We start from the raw sequence: 25,083 nt of genomic DNA, 5'->3' as shown, positions 1-25,083 counted from the left end.
GCCAGCCGGGGGCTTTGACTTTGACTCTGACATCGGGGGGGGAGAGTGCAGTGGAGAGATAAGTTTATTAGACCTTCCATCACAGCAATGTGATGGATGTTTATGTTAATTATGTTGTGTCTTGGGTCTATGTGTTTGTAATGTATGGCTGCAGAAACGGCATTTCGTTTGGACCTCAAGGGGTCCAAATGACAATTAAATGTATCTTGTATCTTGTATTTCATCAATTCTGGCTGTCTGCCTTCCACAGCCTCCAACCTTATCGTTTCCCAGCCCCGCTCAGCCTGGTTTTACCTTCCCCCCCCCCCCCCCCAAAATACATAAATACAACTGCCCTGGCAGACCCATTGTTTCTGCCTGCTCCTGTCCCATGGAAATCATTTCCACGTCCTCGACTCCATACTATCACCAGTCCAATCTGTCCCGACCTATGTCCAAGATACCATGTATGCCCTTCGTCTCTTTAATGACTTTGCTTTCCGAGTCCCCACTCCCTCATCTTTACTGTGGACATTCAATCACTCTACACCTCATTCCCCCCCCAAAAAAGCCTTAAAGCCCTCCATTCCTTCCTCGACCGCAGAATCATCGAATTTCCCTCCACTGACATTCTACTTTGCCTAGAGCAGGACTTTCATATGAAGGAAGACTGGATAGACTCGGCTTGTACACGCTAGAATTTAGAAGATTGAGTGGGGGTCTTATAGAAACTTACAAAATTCTTAAGGGGTTGGACAGGCTAGATGCAGGAAGATTATTCCCGATGTTGGGGAAGTCCAGAATTAGGAGTCACAGTTTAAGGATAAGTGGGAAGTCATTTAGGACCGAGATGAGAAAATCATTTTTTACATAGAGAGTGGTGAATCTGTGGAATTCTCTGCCACAGAAGGTAGTTGAGGCCAATTCATTGGCTGTATTTAAGAGGGAGTTAGATGTGGCCCTTGTGGCTAAAGGAATCAGGGAGTGTGGAGAGAAGGCAGGGATGGGATACTGAGTTGGATAATCAGCCATGATCCTATCGAATGGCGGTGCAGGCTCGAAGGGCCGAAAGGCCTACTCCTGCACCTATTTTCTATGTTTCTATGTTTCTAGCAATCCTCACCATCAACAATTTCTCTGTCAATCCTCCCACTTACTCCAAGGCATAACCATGGGCACCCGCATGAGCCCCTGCTACGTCTGCCTCTTTGTAGGGTACAATGAACAATCCCTGTTCCAGGCATACACTGGCCCTATCTCCAAACTCAGTTACATTGACGATTGCATCGGTGTTACCTCCTGCACCCATGCAGAACTCATGAACTTCATCAACTTCTCCACCAATTTCCATCCTACACTCAAATTTACTTGGACCATCTCCGACACCACCCTCCCCTTTCTTGATCTCACAGTCTCCATCACAAGAAATAAGCTATTGATTGACGTCTATTACAACTATCTCAACTCCCAGAACTCTCTCGACTCCACTTCCTCCCACCCTGCCTCCTGCAAAGACTCTATCCCCTACTCCCAATTCCTCAGTCTACGCTGCATCTGCGCCCAAGTTGACGTGTTCCATACCATACCTCATTCTTTAGGGAATGGGGGCTCCCCTCTCCCATCATAGATGATGCCCTCACTCATGTCTGCTCGGTACCCCGCAGCTCCGCCATTGCTCTCCCTCCCCAAAGTCACAACAGAAACAGAATTCCCCTAGTCCTTACCTATCACTCCATCAGCTGTCACATACAACTCATAATCCTGTGAAATTTCCACCACTACCAACGGAATCCCACCACTAACCCCATTTTCCCATCTCTACCCCTTTCCACCTTCTGTAGAGACCGTTCCCTCCACAACACCCTGGATAACTCATCCTTTCCTGCCCAAACCACCCCCTCCCCAGGTACCTTCCCCATCAACAGCAGAAGATGCAACACCTGTCCCTATAACTCCTCCCTTGACTTTGTCCGGGGATCTCGACAGCCCTTTCAGGTTAGGCAGCGATTCACTTGCACCTCCTCCAGCCGTATCTACCTTATCTGTTGTTCAAGATATGGACTCTTATGCATCGCTGGGACCAAACACAGACTGGCCGATCATTTCGCTGAACATCTTCGCTCAGTCTGCCTGGACCTACCTGATCTCCCGATTGATAAGCACTTTAATTCTCCTTCCCATTCCAACACTGACCTTTCTGTCCAAGGGCTCCTCCACTGTCAGAGTGAGGCAAAACGCAAATTGGAGGAACAGCATCTCATATTTTGCTTGGGCAGCTTACAGCGGTATGAATATTGATATCTCTCACTTCAGGTCGACCCAGCATTCCCTCTCTATATCCCTCCCCCACCCAAATTTCACAAGCTTCTCGTATTCACCCAACAAACTGCTTACAATGGCCTGTTTCCTTTATCATCGTTACTATTTTGCATATCTTTCATTCATTGATCTTTATCTCTCTACGTCATCATCTATATCTCTCGTTTCCTTTATCCCTAACCAGTCTAAATAAGGGTCTCGACCCGAAACGTCGCCTATTCCTTCTCTCCAGGGATGCTGCCTGTCCCGCTGAGTTACTCCAGCTTATTTTGTCTATCATCCATGTATCATGATCACTACGTATACCTCTGCCCTGATCATTATTTCCCCCAGTCACCCATATTGGTGCCTTCCCTCTGATTACCTCCCAATGCCTCCAGTTCTTCCCGGTTCCCAAACCATTGTCTCCTCATCTTCCCTCCTGAATACCATTTCTCACACTCTCCCTACTGCCACCTCCTCACCATGACATTTCTCTCAATATCCCCACTTCAACCTTGAACATAACTTTTCTTGCACACCCATTATCATCTTTATTATAATTTACCCTCTCATTAACAACCCTTCACCCAACCACTCCACCTCATTGTCACCAAACTCCAAATGTCTTCACCCTGAGTGCCAGCTCACCAAAATCCTTGCACCTTTCGCAAAGCCTTCTGGGTTCATCTCTTCACCCACCTCCCCCCCCCCACCCCCCCCCCCACCCCCCCCACACACTTCACACTTGCCTCTCCTGAATTCCTCAACCACATCTTTTATCACAAAAAGATCATCGACTTTCTCCATCAGTCACCCAGATGTACAAATCTCTGACAATGTCTCCACATCTCTCATCCCAAGTCTCGATTGTCCACCTCCTCCTCCTCCAAACACAGTACTCACCCACTCACCAAAACCCTTCCCTAAAACACGCACATGATCATATCTTCTAGCTCTCATCATCTCCCATAGTACCTGGATCACCATCTCCCCTTAACTTCCTGACAACCCCCTCTCCCCCAAAACACCTGGATCGCCATCTCTCCTGTCATCCGCCTTCTCCCCTCTCCAAAATGACGTGGTTGACCAACTCTCCTGGTTCACCAGTAAATGCCCAGATCACTCTCTCTCTCCTAATTTCCCCCAAAACACCCTTGTCATCACTTCCTCTCACTCCCCCAAAATCCCAGATCAACACCTCTCCTGACACCGCCTCTTCCAACTCCCAGACTCAATCTTAATCCTGTCCCAGTCACAATTCCTAATCTTAGTTAGTGAAGCCTGTGTAAAAATTGCTGAGCATTGCTTTGGTGGAGTTCTGCCTTTACTGTTAACGTTACATTATAATGAGATTTGATATTGATTGCATCTGACTTTCCAGATCAAATTTCTATTACCAATGTTATATTACAATAAAGGGCAATCCCACTGTTCATTTTCTTTCTCTCTAGAATCACCATTACATAGTGATTACATTTTAGGGAAGCATGGATAGGTAATCCATGATTTTCTATCCATTTAAATGAGTATTTTTGAAGACGTTCATTTCAATTGCAGAATTATTGTCTTTATTCATAATTAAGCCAAAGGGAGTTACTGAACTGTACAATACATTCATTATCACTTCCACAAAATCTGTTTGCAAAAGTCTGTGATTTACACATTGCAAAAGAGCAATATAAATCCCAATAATCCCCAGTAAGCAATCGTGTTATTTTCCTGTTATCTTCTAGAGAGACTCTGCTGAATGCAAAAAGATGTTGATAACTAATGTTTTTCTTGCTTTATTGCTCCTTGTTCAGTTCTGATTAAACCATTCAATTCTCAACCTAAACAAGGATTCAATGGCCACATTAAGTAATTAATCATCTAAGTTTCTTAAATAGTTTTCAGCATGCAAATAATAATAATAATAATACATTTTATTTATGGGCGCCTTTCAAGAGTCTCAAGGACACCTTACAAAAATTTAGCAGGTAGAGGAAAAACATGTAAGGGGAATGAAATAAATAGTAGAGACGTGACTAGTACACAAAGTAAAGACAGAACAAAACAAAGACAGTCAAGAGTGTTTAATTGTCATATATCCTGAGACAGAACAGTAAAATTATTTCTTGCAGCAGAACAACATGTTTGTAATCACAGTACTCAAGAGATAATACAAAAACAGACAAAAACAGTTCAATAAATTCAAATAATATATAGTGCAAAAATCAAACAAAAGCCCTAATGCAACCAATGCAGTTTGTAGGTCGAAATTTAGTTGGTATCTGTTGCTTGATGGTAGTTGGGAAGCTCTTGAACCTGGAGATCATGGGTTTCTGACTCCTACACCTTCACTCTCACGAATGCAACAAAGCAAATGCATAACATAGCAGGAACTGCCACATGGTTCAAAGTAATTACAAAGTAGACAACAGAATGTGATTATTTAGCAATAAACTGAATCTAAGAGTGAAATGAGAGCATGGCCAGGGTGATGTGTCTGCCTATTTGAGGCAGCATCTCCTATAGATCCCTTCAATGGTGTAGATTGGTTATTGCATGTGAACCAATCATAGTAGAATAGCATCACTATCCCCACCTTACTGTATGATTCATACTAACACCCACTTCCTATACTGGTCAGTCTTGGAAGCAGTAATGATTAACTAACAACAAACAACCCACTGTACCGCTATACTATGGGTACTGATTAAAGATGATCTTGAACTGCAGATTGTACAGTTTGCTTATTAACAAATGGTGAGGAGGTGTGTACCCATGATTGACTGGACAGTATTCACCACTTTTTGGAATCTCCTTCGTTCCTGGGCATTCAAGTTCCCGAACCAGTCAATATGTTCTCTTTTGTACACCTGTAGAAGTTCAAGAGAGTATTTGTCGACAATTGGTAGCTCTTAAATCTTCTAAGGAAGTAGAGGCGCCAATTTCTTTATGATTGCATCAAATGACAACAAATAAAAATTATTTTCTACAGTTTATTTTTAGTTTAAAAAAATACGTGCGCAGGAAAATATAGTTAATTTAGCAAGAAATGTATTGATTAGCAATCTAGCACATTGGCTATGATTTGAATGAGCATTTTATATATTGCTGTGTGAGTTACAAATCTTGTGTAGATCAATCCTGAGATGGATTTGACTGAAAGCTATCCCTCTATTGATTTAACATGTGTAGAGTAATGCCCCTGTCCCACTTAGGAAACCTGAATGGAAACCTCTGGAGACTTTGCGCCCCACACAAAGTTTCCGTGCGGTTCACGGAGATTCCCGGAGGTTTTTGTCAGTCTCCCTACCTGCTTCCACTACCTGCAACCTCCGGCAACCACCTGCAACCTCTGGGAACCGCACGGAAACCTTGTGTGGAGCGCAAAGTCTCCAGAGGTTTCCGTTCAGGTTTCCTAAGTGGGACAGGGGCATTACTAAGTATTGTCAGTTTGATGTCATAATTGACAACAATCAGTTTTGCAAATTCAGAGTCAAGCCTGAAAGAAAAACATTGACTATTTATATTCATTGAGGCTTGTTGCTATTTAATATAACACTGCTGATCAAGTTGGTTGCTACAGATTGTTGTTTAGTTGTTAGATATAAATGCCTCCAATCATTTGCAATTACTAAGTCTATTGTTTCCATTTTCATTGGACTCAGTTTATTGCTACATAATCATATTCTGCTGTTTTATTTGTGATTACTTTGAACCACAAGGCAGTTCCTGTTACATCATGCAATTGCTTTGTTATATTAATTAAAAATATGGACATGGTTTGATTAAAAACTATGAAGAATAAGCTCAGCCATTTAATGGACATGGGTTAGACTATCAGGAAATCAGAAAAGGTATGCACAGGGAAAAGTCAAGAAGGACCATGTTAAACATTCTACTAAAACTATTGAAATATGTGTGTGTGTAAGAGAGCGAGTGAAAGCCAAGAAAAAACAAATTGTGTATGTAAAACTGCTCCATGTTAAGATTAATGCTTTGCACATTGAGTCAGGAGTGAAAGTGTAGTCCAGGATAAGAGCTTTTGTGTTTGGGTGATTTTTTCATGGGTTTGTGCATGACAAATTTCATTTTCCAAGACTGCATAGTGGAACTGTGATGGTTATTATTTATGGTAGACACAGTATGTTTTGTATTCCGATTCACAATGCTATTAAACCCACTCTGCCTGGGAGCTGGTTTGCACTAGGTGTGGATTCAGATACATAAATGTGGTCCCCGATAAACAAGATGCCATTTCATTACCCCAGATGCCCTGATGTGCACTGAGCATTCATAGGCAATTCAGTTGCAGGCTGTTGGTTTGTTTTTCTTGACACCCCCTGAGATTGTTATTAGTTTGTGCATTTTTCTTTCATTTAGTAGCATATTTAAATGTTATTTACCTTCAAGAGTTTATTCCGGCAGATCTCGCCCACTGGCTGAGCCCATCAGGCAATAATTACAGTGCTACCCACAATTTTCTGTTCATCAGATCTAATGAAAAGAGAACCAAGCATAGTCCTGGTATTTTGATATATGTGGCCGTTGAAGTAGATCAGCAAAATGAGATGGGAAAATTGGCTCTTAAGTTCAAGGTGTCTCCCTGTTTCATTAGTGATATGTTTCATTGGAAAATATACAGGAGCTGTAAGTCAGAGATTGCTAATGATAGATTGTTGAGAGTAAGTATCAGGTGGTTAGCGTTGATGAAGTTGGTCAATAATATTTTGTGACAGCTCATTTGAAGCATTTGATTTTGTGCCTCTTCCAATCTGTTTTAGAGATTTCTGATATTCTTGTAAGCATTTTCATTTTGATTTTTTTTAAACTCCTTTTTCATTTCTGAAGCTGAATTGCTTTTCTTGATGTGGAAATGTTCTTGGGGCTGTCAGGAGACATAGAGTACAAGAAAATAAAAAATTGTTTTAAGCTGTCTACAAGGACCCTGTGGGCAAGTATTTGTATAACCCCTATTAAGGATGGGTGTCTAACACCATTCTTTGCATTTATTCGATTAATTCGGTGATGCTTTGGTCTCTGGTGTTCCCCAGTTTTAATTTTAACAGTAGAGGTTTAATAATAGTTTTAAAGGGCCATTTGGGAAATTAAAGTTCAAGGCATCCATTTTGTTAACTTGCATGTTGTTTATATTGTTAATGTGCTCTGCCCCTTGGTTTTATGATGATGATGATGATGATGATTGCTGCAGGTTTCTGGAGTTTAACAGTAATGGGTTAAACTCCAGAATGTCAAGGTACCACTGGTCATTTACTGAGATATCACCATAAAGTTCAGCCTTTGTGATCACAATTTCCATTTTTAATTCAGATATCTCATTGATTTGTGATGTGGAAATAAAGTGAATATGCTATTGTCGAATATTTTGCTAAATTTAAAACTAAAACAGTAGTTGCCATTCATATGAGAATGTATTTGCCTATCTGTTACCATCCAATTCATTGTTAGGAAACAATGAGACTGTTATCACTGCACAGTTCCACTCCTCCAGCACTAAAAATTGGGTCAAACACCACCTCTTGAAGCACATCTTGCCCAACTGCAAAAATTGTTCTCGTGTTTACTTTGATTCCTTGTTTCTTGCATATTAATCAACTTTATTGATTTAGTTTCTCCTTTATCACTTCCCCGAATGGTTTTGGCTATTTTCACATGAGCCATTAAAGATCATCTGATAATCCATCATGTTGCCTACCTTCTTTAAAAAACAAAACAATACAGTGGCCCAGCTGGTAGACCTGCTGCCTTCAGTGCCAGAGACCTGGGTTCAATCCTGACTTCAGACCACTCAGAGCTCTGTGTGGAGTTTGCCAGTTATGCGTGTGACATCATGGGCTTCCTCTGGGTGCACAGGTTTCCTTCGACATCTCAGACATGCAGGTTTTGAGGTTAAATAGCCTCTACACATTGCCCATAGTGTGTAGGGAGTGAATATGAAGATGGGATAACATAGAACTAATGTCAACGGGTGATTGATGGTCTGTGTGGGCCTATCACTGTTTGTGGTTTATATCAACGATTTGGATTAGAATGTGGAAGGCGTAATTAGATGCGTACTAATTACAAATGACATTAAAGTGGGTAGATAGAGAAGATGGTTATCAAAAATTTCAGCACGATCTTCATCAATTGAGCAAGTGAGCTGAGGAAGGATTAATGAACTTTAATGCAGATAAGTGCGAGATGTTGCATTTTGGGAAATCAAACCAGGGCAGGACTTTCACAGTGAATGTCAATGCTCTGGGGAGTGTTGTAGTGCAGTGGGATTTAGGAATGCAGATACATAGTTCCTTGAAAGTGACATCACATGTATTTAGAGTGGTCAGGAAGACATTTTTTTTCACATTGGCCTTCATCAGCCAGGGTAATAAGTATAGCTGTTGGGAAGTTATGTTACAGTTATACAAGACATTGCTGAGGCCACATTTGGAGTATTTTGTACAGCTTTGGTCACCCTGCTATAGGAATGGTGTTTTTAAGCTTTCAAGAGTACAGAGAAGATTTACAAGGATGTTACTATGACATGAGAGGCTGAGCTATAGGATGATGTTGGGGAGGCTGAGAGCACAGGAGGATGAGGGATGATCTTACAGAGGGGACAGATGCACAAAGTATTTTACCCAGAGTCTGGGAATCAAGAAAAAGAGGACATAGGTTGAAGGTGAGAGAGGATAGATTTAACATGAAGCTGAGGGGCAGTTATTTCATAGAGGGAGTGGTGCGTATATGGATTGAGCTGCCAGACAAGGTAGTTGACGTATATACGAAAACAACATTTAAAAGAGGAACATGGATAGGAAAAGTCTAGAGGGATATGGGCCAAATGCGAGCAGATGGTACAAGTGTAGATGGTGCTTTTTGATCAGTGTGGACAAATTAGACTGAAGGGCCTGTTTCCATGTTGGATGAATCCATATACTTACCCAATCTTTCCCATTCTGCACAAAGTTAATATCAATGTTCCATTCTTTTGGTTCAGTTTCTCTGTTCAAAAAGGGTTGAAAAGCTGTGAGCAGAAATTCCACTCTTTTCCACAGGTTCTTTCGAAACTCAAAGGTTAAGGTATTTCTGGGTACTTTCTTTTTTTAGTTTAGTTTAAAGATACAATGTGGAAATAGGCCCTCCGTTCCGACCAGCGAGTCCCTGGTTGGACTCACTGGTTGGTAGTCATTGAGGCATATCACCTTACTCCTCCTAGGCACTGCTATTATTGATGTCCTTTTAAAACAGGTGGGTAACTAGGATTTCCGTAATGGGAGGTTGAAGATGTCCACAAAACTCCAGCCAGTCTATGAAGGTTTGAAATATGTGGCCAAGTACACCATTGGGTCTGGACGCTTTCCAAGGCTTCACCCTCACAACGGATATTCTGACGTTGGTCTCTGTGACTGAGATTGCAGTGCTGTTAGGACCTATGGGTGCCTGAAAAGATAGATTGACATCCCTCCCTTTTGAAGCAAACAAAGAGAGCATTTAGACTGAAAGTGTCTCTTTAGTTTAATTCAGATCTTTAATTCAGAGATACAGCGTGGAAACAGGCCCTTCGGCCCACCGGGTCCGTGCCGACTGGCGATCCCCGCACATTAACACTATCCTACACCCACTAGGGACAATTTTTACATTTACCAAGCCAATTAACCTACAAACCTCTTTGGAGTGTTTGAGGAAACCGAAGATCTCAGAGAAAACCCACACAGGTCACAGGAAGAACGTACAAACTCTGTATAGACAGAACCCATAGTCTGGATCGAACCAGAGTCTCCTGCGTTGTATTCACTGTAAAGCAGCAACTCTACTGCTGTGCCACCGCCATCTTTTCTTTTCTGATGGCCTAATTTTCTGATAGTATAGGATAAGTAAAGAACCATTCAACAATGTTCACTATATCAAAATTCACTTACAAAATTCTTAAGGGGTTGGACAGGCTAGATGCAGGAAGATTGTTCCCGCTGTTAGGGAAGTACAGGACAAGGGGTCACAGCTTAAGGATAAGGGGGAAATCCTTTAAAACCGAGATGAGAAGAACTTTTTTCACACACAGAGAGTGGTGAATCTCTGGAACTCTCTGCCACAGAGGGTAGTTGAGGCCAGTTCATTGGCTATATTTAAGAGGGAGTTAGATGTGGCCCTTGTGGCTAAGGGGATCAGTGAGTATGGAGAGAAGGCAGGTACGGGATACTGAGTTGGATGATCAGCCATGATCATATTGAATGGCGGTGCAGGCTCGAAGGGCCGAATGGCCTACTCCTGCACCTAATTTCTATGTTTCTATGTTTCTATATCCTGACTCTGTTTGATAATGCCAGCATATTTCCTCTTATAATATTACACATTTGTCAACTCTGGGAGCGTTTTTCCTACAAATAACTTTCAAGTGCAAAACTGATAATGCAACCTTCTGTGAAATCTCAGGTGACTGTGATACCTCTGAGTTTTGACAGTGTCAGATCTTCACATTCTGGAGATTACATATGCATCAACTACAATTGACCCCTCTATTCACATTCACATTGATTATGTCAGCATGAACGCAGTGCTCAAAACAATGACATGAATCAAAATCAAAGTTACATAAACCAAAATGCTGTTTCATCCCCATTTGTAGCAACAACTCAGTCATAAAAATTGAAATTCAATTGAAGAAGCAAATACTCTGCAAGGTTTGTCTAGAGTTCATGATGAATTTGTGTTTGCACCACCTCAGATTTTCTGTTACAAGAAAAGCAGGTTGTCATCACACAGTTGCGAATGAAGCATATTACAGGTATTGCCTTCAAGGATTCATGGTCACATTAGTATTGTTAAGTGAGGAGGTATGGTTACCAAGCAACCATGAGTAAAGATCTGCCAGATTCAATATAGATCTTTAAGAGTTACTCAAAGACCATGAGTTAATAACTTTGTTTGCTTTGCCAATAAAGGATCAACCCATAAGGTAGATGATCGGCATTCGCATGAGTGTAATAAACCTTGAAAATATCTTTGTGAAAGTTATACTCATAACTTGAAAAACCACATGATCAAAGATCTTTTGAAATATACAGTGGCCCAGCTGGTAGAGCTGCTGCCTCACAGCGTCTGTTTTGACCGTGGATGCTGTCTGTCAGAGTTTACGTTGTTCTCGCTGTGACAGCATGGATTATCTCTGCGTGCTCCAGTTTCCTCTCACATCCCAAAAATGTCCATGTTTGTCGGCTATTGGCCTTTGTAAATTGCTCCTATGGTGTAAGGAGTGGACAAGAAAGTTGATTGACATAGAACCATTGTGAACGGGTGATTGATGGTTGGTGTGGACTCACTATTCTTCAAAGCAATCAAGACACCACCCATTGTCACTGAATGTATAATATCAAGGCTGACAAAGAAATTGTATCCAATTTCAGTTGATGCATCTGGAAGTCACTTGGGCCATCCATTACATTAGCACTCACCTCCTTGTCTGAGAGACTTTGCGAAGAAGAAGAATACAGATTAGAAAGGTTCTTTTAATTAACAGAGAGAATGTGGTGTTATTTTTATGTAACAATAGTACATTTCCCCTTTAAGAATACTGGATGTATTTCCGTCATTGGAGTGTATTGCTCTGATCATGCACAGAATCTTGAATGTGCCAATAAAGCAAGCAGCCATTGTTCTACACCATGCAGTAGGGAATTTGTCTAATTAATCGTATATATATCAAAAACTGGTTGCAGTTTGCATTCCAATATAACCCTGGCCTCACTCAATATTCAATCACATCCCCCCACTCCTCGGAGCAAACTACCACACACCGACTAATTGCCACTCGTATACCCATCATCCCCGAAGATGGTGCCTTGCCTTGACTTACCGATTTACTGGCCTAAACCAAGCAACTTGGTCTTGATTCCATTTCCTATGTGTGCTTTACACTGTGGAATCACATGAAGGAAAGGCTTTACCTCAGCAACAGTCGCATTGCACCGTAATTTTTTAATTGCCTTTGCAAATGCTGACTGACTTCTCAGTCAATAAACATATCAATTATGGACATGTGTAGGAAGTAACTGCAGGCGCTGGTTTAAATAAAAAATAGACAATAAAAGCTTCAGAAGGGTCTCAAACTGAAACGTAACCCATTCCTTCACTCCACAGATGCTGCCAATCCTGCTGAGTTACTCCAGCTTTTTGTGTCTATCTTCAATTATGGACATGTAGTGCTCAACATGGATTGTTGCTAGGATCTTTGATGCTTTATGATACATATGTGATGTCAGCAGATAGTCAGACCACTTGCGGTCGAACCCTCATCAGTGGTTACGAGGGCTGTCACGTGACGTCATGGGTTAAGGGGATTGACCTGCTACATAAGCATATCTCACCTGGTGATTTGTAGTCGTCAGGTAGCTGAGCTTGAGGCAACACCCTAGCTCAGCAACAGCAGCAGCAATGATAGCACGTTAGAGGACCAAACTTGCATGTACACCAACCATGTAATGTCTGAATAAAGCAACTGTTTATTCACCACGTTTGGTGCCGCTACATTGGTGACCCCCGATTATCCAAATTGGGATTTTGGATTTCTCCCGCGCACGCAGTCTCGGGAGACCTGATGTCTGCAGCCGACAGCCCAGCCCTGTTGAAGGACACTGCCGCCAACCCAGCCCTACCGTAAGGTATGCCGTAGGCCTCCAGGGTCGATGGGCGCGTACCGGGCCTTGTTTGATGGCCACCAGTCTCTCACGCATGACCCGCCCAGAGCTGACCACCGGGGCTGAGAGGCTGCAGTTGCCACCTCTCCCCCGCCAGCTGCTGCCCACCGGAGCTGAGATGCCGCAGCTGCCGTCGCTCCCCCGCCAGCCGTCATTCCCCGACCAGCTGCTGCAGCAGCTGCAAGTTTAACAGCCCCCCCGCCCTCAGCATCACCACTGCCCAGCCCGGGTGCGGGGAGAGAGTGGGCCCACCGATTACCCCACCGGCCACTGCTCAAGGCCTAGCCTCCCGATCGAGTGGGCCCACATGGGGCGGCTGCCCGAAGATGTCCTTCTGCTCCTCACCGGCATGAATTTTGAAGATCCCCAGCAGCTGGCTGCCTATCTGGCCGGGCTGTGGTCAACCCAGCAGCTGGGTGGAGCCTCGACAGTCGTGTTTTGTGTTTTATCCAGATAAAACATCCGTATGTGCATACAATCAAACCATGCAGAATATAGTGTCACAACTATTGAGTTTGTTTTAGGATACAGCAGGATATTTATTCAGCTGGAAAGTTGGGTAGAGTAATAGCAGATGGAATAATGACAACTGTGAAGTGATGCATTTTGGAAGATCAAATTTGGGTAAAACATGCACAGTAAACAGTAGGGACTGAGTGACTGCAGAAAAGCAGAGGGACCTTGAGATACATCTTTATAAAACATTGGTGAGGCCACACTGGAGTATAGTGTACAGTTCTAGTCACCACACTATTGACTATATAGCGATTGTGTTGGAGAGGATGCAATGGAGATTAATTGTGAAACTGGCCACATTAAAGCATGAGACTGGATTGGCAGGGTGCATTTTTCATGGAGTAAAAGAGACTAAGGTGTGACCTAACACAGGAATACGAGATTACAAGGGGTAAGATAAGTGAGATAATAAGAATTTTTTCTATGGTGAATATGTCTTAAACAAGGGCATTGGCATAACATGAAGAGAGCATGTTGGAGTATATGAAGAGGACATTTTTAATCGTGCTGCATGAGAAAATAATGGAAGCAAACACGCTTACAGCATTCAAAAAACAATTAGACTAGCACGTATCTCCAGGGTATTGATGGAATGCTTTAAATGCAAAAATGGGGTTGGTATAAAAGTGCTTGAAGAAGGGTCTCGACCAGAAACATCACCCATTCGATCTCTCCAGAGATGCTGCCTGTCCCGCTGAGTTACTCCAGCATTTTGTGTCTACCTAAGATGTATACAATGGTCGGCATGGACATGGGGAGTCGCAGGGCCTATTTTTGTGTAGTGTAACTTCTTGACTCTACAAAAGTGAAAAAGATAATGGACTCTCAAATTAAATTGCATCCAGAGCAAACCAAATGTCCAAGATCTTTAGTTATAATTTCTAAAAATAATGTTGCTAGAGGATACTTTCACCCTCAAAACCATGCACAGGCCCAGAATGAATCAATCATTGTGCTGAGATTCAGTAAATTACACTCACTTGCAAGCTTTTGCAGTGACCCTTAAAAGTGCTTTTTGTAAATTTGTTCTTGTAGATTAAAAAACACAAGGGACAATTTGAATCCCAGCTATTTGATAGACACAAGTGAGACAGAAACATATATAAAATGCCTTTCAGAATCCCAGAACATTCCAAATGCCTTGGCACCAATGAACACATTTTGAAATGTGGTAATTAATTGTATGTAGGAAATACCAAACAATCTCGACACAATTAAGCCCCACAACCAGCAATGAGATAAGTTACCTGATGTTAGCAAAGGAATAAACCTTGGCCAGGACATTTGGTGAGCTCCATTGCTCTTCGTCAAATGGGGCCATGAGATTTATTTCATACCAAATCTCAGGCTGATTGCCTTAATTTAACATCTCAATTGAAACTGACTCTCAGGATAGTGTGGCATTCCTTTTGTGTTATCCTAGAATAAGTACTTAAGTCTCCATAGTGGGGCTTGAACTCAAAGACAAGAATGGTACCATTGAGTTAAGTCCTGACAATGTATTTAAACAGTTATATATACCCCAATATTAATTAATGACAATAAAGGAAAAGGCTAATGACTTGCATCAGGACAGCTCCCTTAATTATGTGATCCTTGAACTATATTCTTGCATGTGGCTTAGAAATTCAAATGTATTGCTGACTTGGTCAAAGCTGATTTGTTAGTTTAGTATGATGGATTGGATTGACACTCTTATTTAAATTATTATAGATTTTGAATCTGTGACTCTTTCATATGTCAAGAGAAGTATATTCAAATGGCATGTCTTAATAGTTTAATTTGTAACCAATGTATGTTATATATAGAATACACTGAACCAGACCGTTTTCTCATACAACTGTAATTTTTGTTTTACAGGAGACATGGTTCGAGCATTGAGACGGAGAAGTAATCAGAATCACCAAGGCAAGTCTACGTCCCCCCGCACTGAGGTACTTCTGCCCATCAGTGATGCTTTGGTTACAGCAAAGGATGTACCCACATCAGAAACAAATCCCTTTTCTAATATTAATACAAGCTCACCCAGTGAAGCTCAAGTTTGGACAGCAGAAGAGGCTCCACGTCATCAGAGTCCTCGTAAAGGTTCCTTGAATCTAGACGTACAGAATGGCATATCTGATGAAGCCGATGCAGCCAAAAGTGCAGGACTTTTTAAACAAATCAATGACTCCGCACGCAGTCCCACCGCAATGGATGACAGTGGCGTCGCTTTCAGTGGTGTAGAAAATTGCACAAGATCCAAACAAGAACAGTGAATCAATTGAAGGACTTTCCAGGCCGGAGAAAGTAGAATCCAATTCAGAGAAAAACTATCCCAATGCTGGTCTAAGTAAAAAAACCTCGGTTTCAAGAAGTCCAGCAAATTTGCTATCAGAAATTCTGAAAGGTGGAAACAAGCCCCAAAAAAATGACAATGATTATACTGAAAAATCAAACACGGGGCCATTGCAAAATTCAGCAGCAGAGAGTGTTGTGAGACAGTCCCCAGACTCAGGTAGTCTGTTTTCAAGACCTTCAGATTCAGCATCAGCTGAAGTTGGTAGAAAGTCTGATGCATCAACGTGGAAAGATCAATACGGAGACAATAATGTGGGCCAACATTATGAACCAGAGCACTCCACAGGTTCAATGAGCAACCTATCAAGCCAAATCCGGACACCAGGAGAATATTACAATGATGTACCAAATGTACCATTTGGGAAAATAGAGTCTGAGAATTCAAAAAGAAAAGGGATTCTAAAGCGCAGTCCAAGTACCAGCTCCACTGAGTCTGAAAATCTCTCCAAACTGATCTCAATTCGGCCTGTAGAAGAAATAGGCGACATGCCACAACAATCAGAAGATTACAGTGGCAACGCAAAGATGGAGGCAGGTAGCAAGCAAGTGAGGTTCTCAAGCAAAAAGGAAAACAAGTCACAGCCAAATGTAGTGGAAGGGTGGAAGACTGACCTCAATGCTTCAATGACTCCAAATGAAGACCGGACCATGTCGCAGCAAGAAGGAAGCAATGACAACAATTCTTCAACATTGTCTGCAGGTGGAAGAAACAAAACCAATCCAGTTGAAAATCCGTATTTGACCTACACTGGAACAACTGAACGTTTCCTACCACCAAACTTGAGAGACAACACAGAGGCGCTGCAAAAGAATGTACAAGGTATGCTCATTATGAGTCCGTTTAGTAAGGACATAGATTTCCATTGAAATTTCAGATCAACTCTTATGTATTCACTTTGAAAAATTTAACGTACTTTTCTTTTGAAACTGGCAGTTCAGCAAATCGAAGCTCACTCAGAGCTGTTTTATAGTAATAGGTTAAATCAATGCAAAACAAAACAAGCTACCCAGGTAGAACTAGAAATAATTTGGTGCACAGGATCTTGTTTTCAAAAATAGGACCCATTTAGTTCAATTGTACAGACTACGTAGATTATGTGTTATTTTATATGGATAGGAATAGATTATAAAGAAAGCTTCTAAAGCCTGGTAATTGCTACCCTGCCTTGGCAATATGGAGGCTCTGGTGCCGCATGGTCTTGTATCATCAAAAAGTACTCCTGGAATGAAGGTGGCTGTAAACTTGGCAGGACTCCAACAATCCATGCTCTTTCCGAAATTGCAATAACACAATGAATTGATTCAGAGTTGGTCCTAACCCAATAACGTTAAAGGAGATCAACCATAATTAAATAAATTGACTCTTTCTTATGTATCTTAATTTGATCACCATTTACTTTCTGGATTTGAATAGTCAACTGCAAAAATCAATAGAACAATGCCAAGTTCATATTGATTAAAAGGTTGAATTGAAACTCGTTTGCAATCTGCATTTCAATGCCATAGTTCCACTTAGGATCTTCCATAAGCAATTTGATTCACTCTACTTTTTGGTGTGTGGAATCACCATTTTTATGGAATACTTTTCATATCCCATCAATGTCTAAAACGTGTGTAAGAAGGAACTGCACATGCTGGTTTATCCCGAACAGAAACAAATTGCTGGAGTAACTCAGTGGGCCGGGCAGCATGTCTGGAGACAAGTAATAGGTGATGTTTTGGGTCAAAACCCTTCATCAGACTGAGTCATGGAGGGGGAAAGTGGAGGTATGTGATGGAACAGAACAAAGCAGAGCCTGCATCGATGACTCAGGATGGGTGGAGCCATTTTCAGCTCAAGAAGAGTCTGAAGAATGGTCTTGAACCAAAACATCACCAATTCCTCTCCAGAAATGCTGCCTATCCCGCTGAGTTACTCCAGCATTGTGTGTCTGTTCCCAATATGTGCAGGCTGGCGGGTTAAATGGCCGCTTTCAACAGGTCATGTAGGTCACTGATAGAATCTGGGGGTAGTTGTTGTGAATGTTGGGAGAATAAAATAGGTAAGCACAGGAATTGTGTAAAAGTGGATGCGTTGGTCTGGTGGATTTGGTATGGTGAAGAGCTTGCTGCTATCTTGCATTTCTCTTAATAATAATCATTCAGGAAGATAAATTTAGATTAGAAAGTGTGACTAACAATATTTTTAATGATCCAGTTGATGTGTGCATTGAGGCTGCTGCTAAAAACTGATTAGGCTAATTTTAGAATAACTTGACTTTTTTTTATTTTTCCAAATGGTTCACAGTGAAATGGAAAAAAAAATGAGGCCACAGAAAGGGAATGTGTGGGACTTTTTTTACACAGAGTGAAGGGTGCATGGATTGCACTTCCAAGGGTATATACGATTGGGTTATTTAAGAGTCTTTTAGAAATGGAGGGATATGAATCATGTGTAGGCAGAGAGATTAGTTTATCTTGGCATCATGTTTGGCACAGATATTTTGGGCCGGAGTGCCTGTTCCTGTGGTTTACATTTCTATATTCTATCTTCTAATAATGTTCCACCAGGTCTGATTCATTGGCTAGGCCTTGGCCTGACCGTATAGATTTTGACTTGATATTTTCACCGTCTAAAAAAGTTTTGTGTTTTTTGTTCTAATTCCAAGAGTTGGATAACCTTTGATACATTCTCTTGTGGATACGTGTTCTGTTTTTTTGTGCACTGCTATCCATTGAATTACTCTCAGCAGATTAGAATGCAACCTGGAATCTTCCAAAAGAGAACAGTATTCCATTGGCAATTTACAGCAATGAGTTGGGTCGTCAGTCATTTGAGCAGCTGGTGCTTCTCAGAGGTTAGCTAAAGCTTGTGTCGTTATGTCCCATATAAAACGTTACAAGTGTAACCCAGAGGTCAAGTGAAAGCACATTAAACCAATGTCACAATAATTGTTTGTGTTCAGCAGACAACCTCGCTTGGAAAAAAGTTTACCAAGTAAACATTGTGAGTTATAGAATTAAAAAACAGAATCTTTGTGGAAATGCTTATTTGCTGTGAGCAGTTGAAGATTTCAATCTCTTATTGAACTATATTTTCTGTAGTTCCGGTTCTGATGTAGACTTTTGGATATTTGTATTAATTTTCCAAGTTGTTTGTGGGGTTTGTCAAATATGTGGAATATAATCTTCTTCTTCTGAAACTTCAACTTTCACTAGAAAAAAATAATAATGTGGTGCCGAGTGCTTCAAAAGGAAGTGTTAAGAACACCATGAGGTGTTACATTTTCAGAGCTACAATTCCTGTAATTGCACCAATATCGTGTCTCTTGCTGAACTCAACTATTGATCCTGAAGTTCTGGCAGTTCAGGAATGGGACAATGGAAGTTATGCAGTATGGATGGCACTATCAGTAAACACCGTTGATATGCCACTAGGTATTGGCAACTAGGGATGTAGTCCCATGTTTTCCCCTTCAAACCGCAGCAAGATTGCACAAGCAGCTCGTTATGAATCAAAAATAGACACAAAATGCTGGAGTAACTCAGCAGCACAGGCAGCATCTCTGGAGAGAAGGAATGGGTGACATTTCTGGTCAAATGGTCACATACACCCTTCTTAACAGCTCTCTAGGACTGAACATAAGACATCCTCATGTGCACGTGAAGCATCTTAGAACTATGACCTTGAGAGGCAGATGGAAGCACTGATTTCACCAAACCACCCTGGAAACTGAGAAAATGGCTGAACTGAGTTGAGGTGACAGTGTTGCTGAGTTCCTAGCAGCTTGCAATTGGAATCTACCAGGACAAGATGTTGAGTATGCTACTCTGAAATCTTTATCTTTTAGTCTTATTTCAATATGGGGGACTAAAATTTGCTTTTTAAAAGTAGAACTTCTCTTCAACTATACTTCCAAACTCTTAAAATTAGACTACCTCCTGATTTCTATCACTTTCTGGATGTTTTTCTTTTAATCGCCTCCCCTTACTTTAAATCTGTGCCACTTGGTTTTCACCCCTTCTGCTATCAAATTGTTTCTTCCTAATACCAAGAACCCACAATTTTAAAACCTCTATTATGTTTCCTCTCAGCATCCTCTGTCCAAAAGAAATAACCCTAGCTTTATCAATCTTTCCTAATTATTGATTCCTGGATACTGAGGATGGGTGCTGACCTAAAGCGGCATCTGTCCATTTCCCTACTCAAATGCTGCCTGGTCTAATGAGGTCCTCTAGCTGTTTATTTTTCAGTTTCCTAATAATTACAGGTTTCCAGTCTCAGCAATGTCCTCAAAAGCCTTTGTGCACCCAATTGTATTTTTAATGTAATGTGGTGACCAGAAATGCAAGCAAAACCCATACTGTGGTATAGCTAACATGCTGTACAGTCTGAAGAAGGGTCCACTTCCAAAATATCACCTATCCATGTTCTCTAGGGATGCTGCCTGACCTGCTGAGTTACTCCAGAACTTTCTGCCTCTTTTTTTTTGTCATAACAACCCTGCTTCAAAATGTCTTTCTATTCATCTTATTGTTTGTTATTGCTATATTTAAAGACATGTGGACGTGCATTGCATAAACCCTCCGCACTATGCTGCATCGTTCAATTTACTGCATGTTCCCTTGCCTGGTTGGAACTTCATAAATACATCACTTCAGTTCTCTGAATTAAATTTTAGTTGCCATGTTCCTGCCCAACTGACCAAACCATCTGCCACTTAATGTTTACTAATTTTTGAATCCTATGCAAACTCCCTTATCATGCCCCCTTAAGTTAAGTCTAAGTCATGAGCGAGTGACCTAGTAATGATCCTTGTGCAACCCTCACTGATACGGGTAATATTCATAGGGGTAATACCCTATCACTCACAAAATTACCCAATATTCCTAATGCCATTTCATTTCTGGCTTTAAGCCAATTTTAGATTCCATTTGCAATTTCTCATTAGATCCGATGCGGCTTTACTTTTTTGAGAAGTCTACCACATGGGACTATTTTGACTTCATCAAATGCACTACCCTCTTCATTCTTCCTCAAATAATTTCAACCAAACAATCAGACATGACTATCCCATAATAAATCTCTGACTCTACTTAAAATGTGCTTTTCTAAATGAGGGATTATGCTGTTCCTTAGAATGGATTCCAGTAATATCCCCTTCGTTGAAGTTGCACTAACTGACCTGTGATTACCAAGTAACATATTTTCTCCTTTTTGAAATGATACAACATTAACAGTTCTTCAATGTTCTGAAACCCTTCCTGCAAACAGAGAGGATTGAAAAAAATGTTATTGATAGTCTCCACAATTCCCTCCTCCTCCTCTTTTAATAACCTGGCATATATTTTATATGAACATTGATTTTATTCATTTTTAAAGATGATAAACCTCTTGGTATTTCTTCTTTTACTTTATGCATCACATAGTCCACACTCTGCCTTGAATAGAAAAAAGGCATCATGCATCTTTTTAATGAATGTAGTTGTGAAATATTCATGTAGAATCTTAACTACATCCTCCTTGCACTCCATGCATGGTTACATTTTTTTTTAGGATGGGTGGGGGGAGTAATAGTCCCTATATCTTCAGTTGTCCTTCAGGTTTTGTTTACCCATTTAAACAATATTTAGATTATCTTTGAATTTGCTTCTCAATTCTCATTACTCTGCTTTCTCTTTCCCAATCTTTATTTTAATTTAACCTTCCTTATTGTTCTGTACTTCCTGATGTCTGATGTATCCATCCTGTTACCTGTATCCTACCCTCTATGAATTGAGTTATCCACAAGGTGCAGGATTTGGCAGTTCTGAAACTTTGTGGGAAAATGTTTACTCCAAACTGCTCAAACGTCTCCTATTGTTCCCAGTGATTTATCTAGAGGCTTTCAGTATTTTTTCCGCAGTTTTTTTTGACACAGGAAGAACTTAATCTTACCCAGTTTAGAACCACTAATAATATTTTATCTTTGTCCTTTTCCATAACTGTTAAATCTGACTGAATTATGATGACGACTGCTACAATATTTGACAAGTACTGTCTTAAATTCTCCAGAATGTAACATAGGAATTATGTATTTTTACCGTGACTGTATCCCAGTTAATATTCAAGTGAAACAAACCCCATTGCTGTTATTACACTAATCCTTTTACATTTGTCAGAAATGTGCTTGCTTACCTCCCTTGATGTCAATAGTGCAGCGCCAAAAATGTGAATGAAAAACAAAAGTGCTACAATTTAACCCACATGGCTTCATTTGATAATCCTTCCAACATATTATCCTTTCTTGGAGCCATAGTTGTTTTTTTAAACCATTATTGCTGCTACCCTCCCATCTTGTCTAAAACCTTTCTAACACCAACAATAAGATGTCAGTCCTGCACCCTGCACACCACCCATCAAGTCACATTTCTGTAATAATAATAGTAAGCTACCTAGACATAACTCGTCTGCTCTATTCACAACATTCCTTACATTTAGGTAGGCATCATTAGGCACAGCCAGATTCTTCTTTTATTTACGTACTAATCTTCTTTTTCTCTACCTTTTAGACTCTATCATTACATTTCTGTCATCCACATCGTGTTGATTTGCTCCATTCTCAAAGATTCCTTAGCTTTGTTTCCTCCAGCTAATCTAATTTAAACTCTTCTGAATAGCACCAGAATCCCAGGCAAGAGGATATTAGGTACACAAAAATGCTGGAGAAACTCAGCGGGTGCAGCAGCATCTATGGAACGAAGGAAATAGGCGACGTTTCGGGCCGAAACCCTTCTTCAGACTGATGGGGGTTGGGAGGGGAGAAGGAAGGAAAAAAGGGAGGAGGAGGAGCCCGAGGGCAGGGGGGGGGGGCTGGGGGTGAGGGGGGGTGCCGGGGGGGGGGGGGGGGGGGGGGGGGGGGGGGGGGGGGGGGGGGGGGGGGGGGGGGGGGAGGAGACTTGTGTCACTTGTGTCAGTGAGTTAAAATAAAACATTGCCAAGGAATTATTCTGATAGATGACATGGTACACGAAATCAGTCTTTCAAATACATGATAAATTTAATTCATTGACCGGCAAAGAATTCAAATGTCGACGAGAACTATTCACTCCCCCTGATATTGCTGTCTGGCTTTGACAATCAATCATATAAATGTGAACACAGATTTTACAGTGATGACCCAAGGAAAATACTGGCAGTGTTTCTTCATGTTAAGGCACATCATGCAGCTTATAAAATATCAACAGATACAGGGGAAGATTTTGGGCAGACATTTTCTTCCACTTCCCACTAATATTACCAGAAGTGCAGCAGGCACACTATTCAGACGCATAAGCTGTCAGTGATATGTTTCCAGCTTTTTAAATAACATAGAGTATATATAACAAATGAAGATGAGCATTTTGAACTCCATGGCTGCAATGCCTTTAAGAAGGCATGTGATATGCGTGCTTTCATAGGTTATTGACTATTAGAGACAGAAAGTCATCATGCAGCTTTATAGGACTCGGGTTAGGCCACCTTTGCAGTATTGCAAGTAGTTCTGATTGGCCCCTTACAGAAAGGATGTGGAGGTTTCGGAAAAGGATTTACTGGAATTATGCATTAGCTACAGGGTGAGATTGAACAGACTTAAGGGCCTGTCCCACGAGACTGCGACTCCATGCGGCAAGCGCGACCTAAGCGACTCCATGCGGCAAGCGCGACCTAACCAGAAGCGGGGGCTGCGCCAAGGTTGAAGGAGTGACATGAAGTGCAAGCTTAGTCCGCGGGAAGTTCGTGCGTGACGTACGGCGTCGAGGCGGCTGCGTTGCCGCGCGGAATTTTTGACACGGTCTGTTTTTCGGACCAGCTCCGCACAACTCCATATGGCTATGCCGATCGAAGTGGGACCGGCCCCGCGAGGCCGTACGGCTCAAGCGACCACGTTAGGTAGCGCTTGCCGCATTGAGTCACTTCGGTCGGCTTGCCGCATGGAGTCGCATGCTCGTGGGACAGGCCCTTTGGATTATGTTCTCTGGAACCCTGGAGGTTGTGGGGAGAGCTGATAGAAGTATATTAAAGTATGAGAGGTATAGATACGGTGGACAGTAAAGGGGCTGTCCCACTGCGGCGACCTAATTCGCGACTAGAAGAGTTTGCCCTCGACTCATATTCGCAGCATGGTCGACACGAGGTCCTAGGAGGTCTTTGTATTTCTCCTTCATGCTCGAGAGTAGTCCCGCGTACTCGAGGCCTCAGCTAGGCCGCGGCATTTTTTTCAACATGCTGTAAAATGCCCGCGAGTAAAAAAAGGTCGCCATGGAAAAAAATCGATATTTCTTTACTAGAGGTTTAGTCGAGTTAGGTCATAGTAGGTCGGTATGTTATTCGTAGGTAATCGAAGGCAATCGAAGATAATCGAAGGTAGTCGAAGGTAACGTTTGTTGAGAAAAAAAGGTGAGTAAACCGATCGGTAATGTTAAATGCCCACTAAACTTTATCAAAAGTTGTCTGGCTTCTTAAAGGTGTCTCCACTCCTTCTGCCCCCCCCCCCCCCTTCTGCCCCCCACACCCCCCCCCCGTCTGCCCCCCCCGTCTGCCCCCCCCCATCTGCCCCCCCCCCCCCCCGTCTCTCCCCCCCGTCTCCCCCCGTCTCTCCCCCCTCTCACCCCCCCCTCCCGCTCCGCGCTTTCAGACAGCTCCTCCCCACTTTCCCTGGCCCCTGCCTTTGCAATGTGTTCGCGTGTGTGTGTGTGTGTGCGTGTGTGCAGACTGTCAATCCGGCTCGTGGTTTCATCGCTGACGGTCAATCCAGCTCGAGGTTTTTCAGGCGAGTGCCCTCGAGCTTGAAGGTCGAAGGCAGTCGCTGAAAAGTCGCGTTAGTGGGGCAGGCCCTTAAGAACCATTTTCCTAGGGTGGAAAAAAGCAAATACTGCAGGGCATGGCCTTGAGAAGAGCAAAGTTTAAAGGAGATGTGCGGGTGAGTTTTTTGTACAAAGGGCGGTGAAAACCAGGAACATGCTGCTGTGGGTGGTGGTTGAAGCAGATAGGATAGTGGCATTTAGGGAACGTTTGGATAGGTACATGGATTATGTGCAGGTAGATAAGTGATCATCGTGGCATCATGTTCAGCACAGGTATTATGGGCCTAAGGGCCTGTTCTTGTGCCTTAAAGGCCTGTCCCACTTACGTGTCCTTGGCATGCAAATTACGTGACCTCGTGGTCGCGTTGAGGCCGCGGAGGGGTATGTAGTTGTGCGCGACATCACGCGGGGCTCCGAAATGTTTGCAGTGAACAAAATCTTGGAGTGCCAACGGCCTGTCGCG

At 42.1% G+C, this 25,083-nt stretch overlaps 1 protein-coding gene across 1 annotated transcript in view; it reads left to right on the top strand.

The window, feature by feature from the left end:
- The window catches only part of LOC129697302 (synaptotagmin-like protein 1), a 155,504-nt gene that overhangs the window by 69,051 nt on the left and 61,370 nt on the right, over positions 1–25,083 (top strand). Inside the window, 2 exon segments of the mRNA XM_055635734.1 lie at positions 15,336–15,703; positions 15,705–16,635. Of these exon segments, the coding sequence (XP_055491709.1) occupies positions 15,336–15,703; positions 15,705–16,635 (1,299 nt within the window).

This window comes from Leucoraja erinacea, chromosome 5 (genome assembly GCF_028641065.1).
Source record: "Leucoraja erinacea ecotype New England chromosome 5, Leri_hhj_1, whole genome shotgun sequence".
In the NCBI taxonomy this organism is placed as follows: domain Eukaryota; kingdom Metazoa; phylum Chordata; class Chondrichthyes; order Rajiformes; family Rajidae; genus Leucoraja; species Leucoraja erinaceus.
This window is presented reverse-complemented; position numbering and strand designations above follow the sequence as displayed.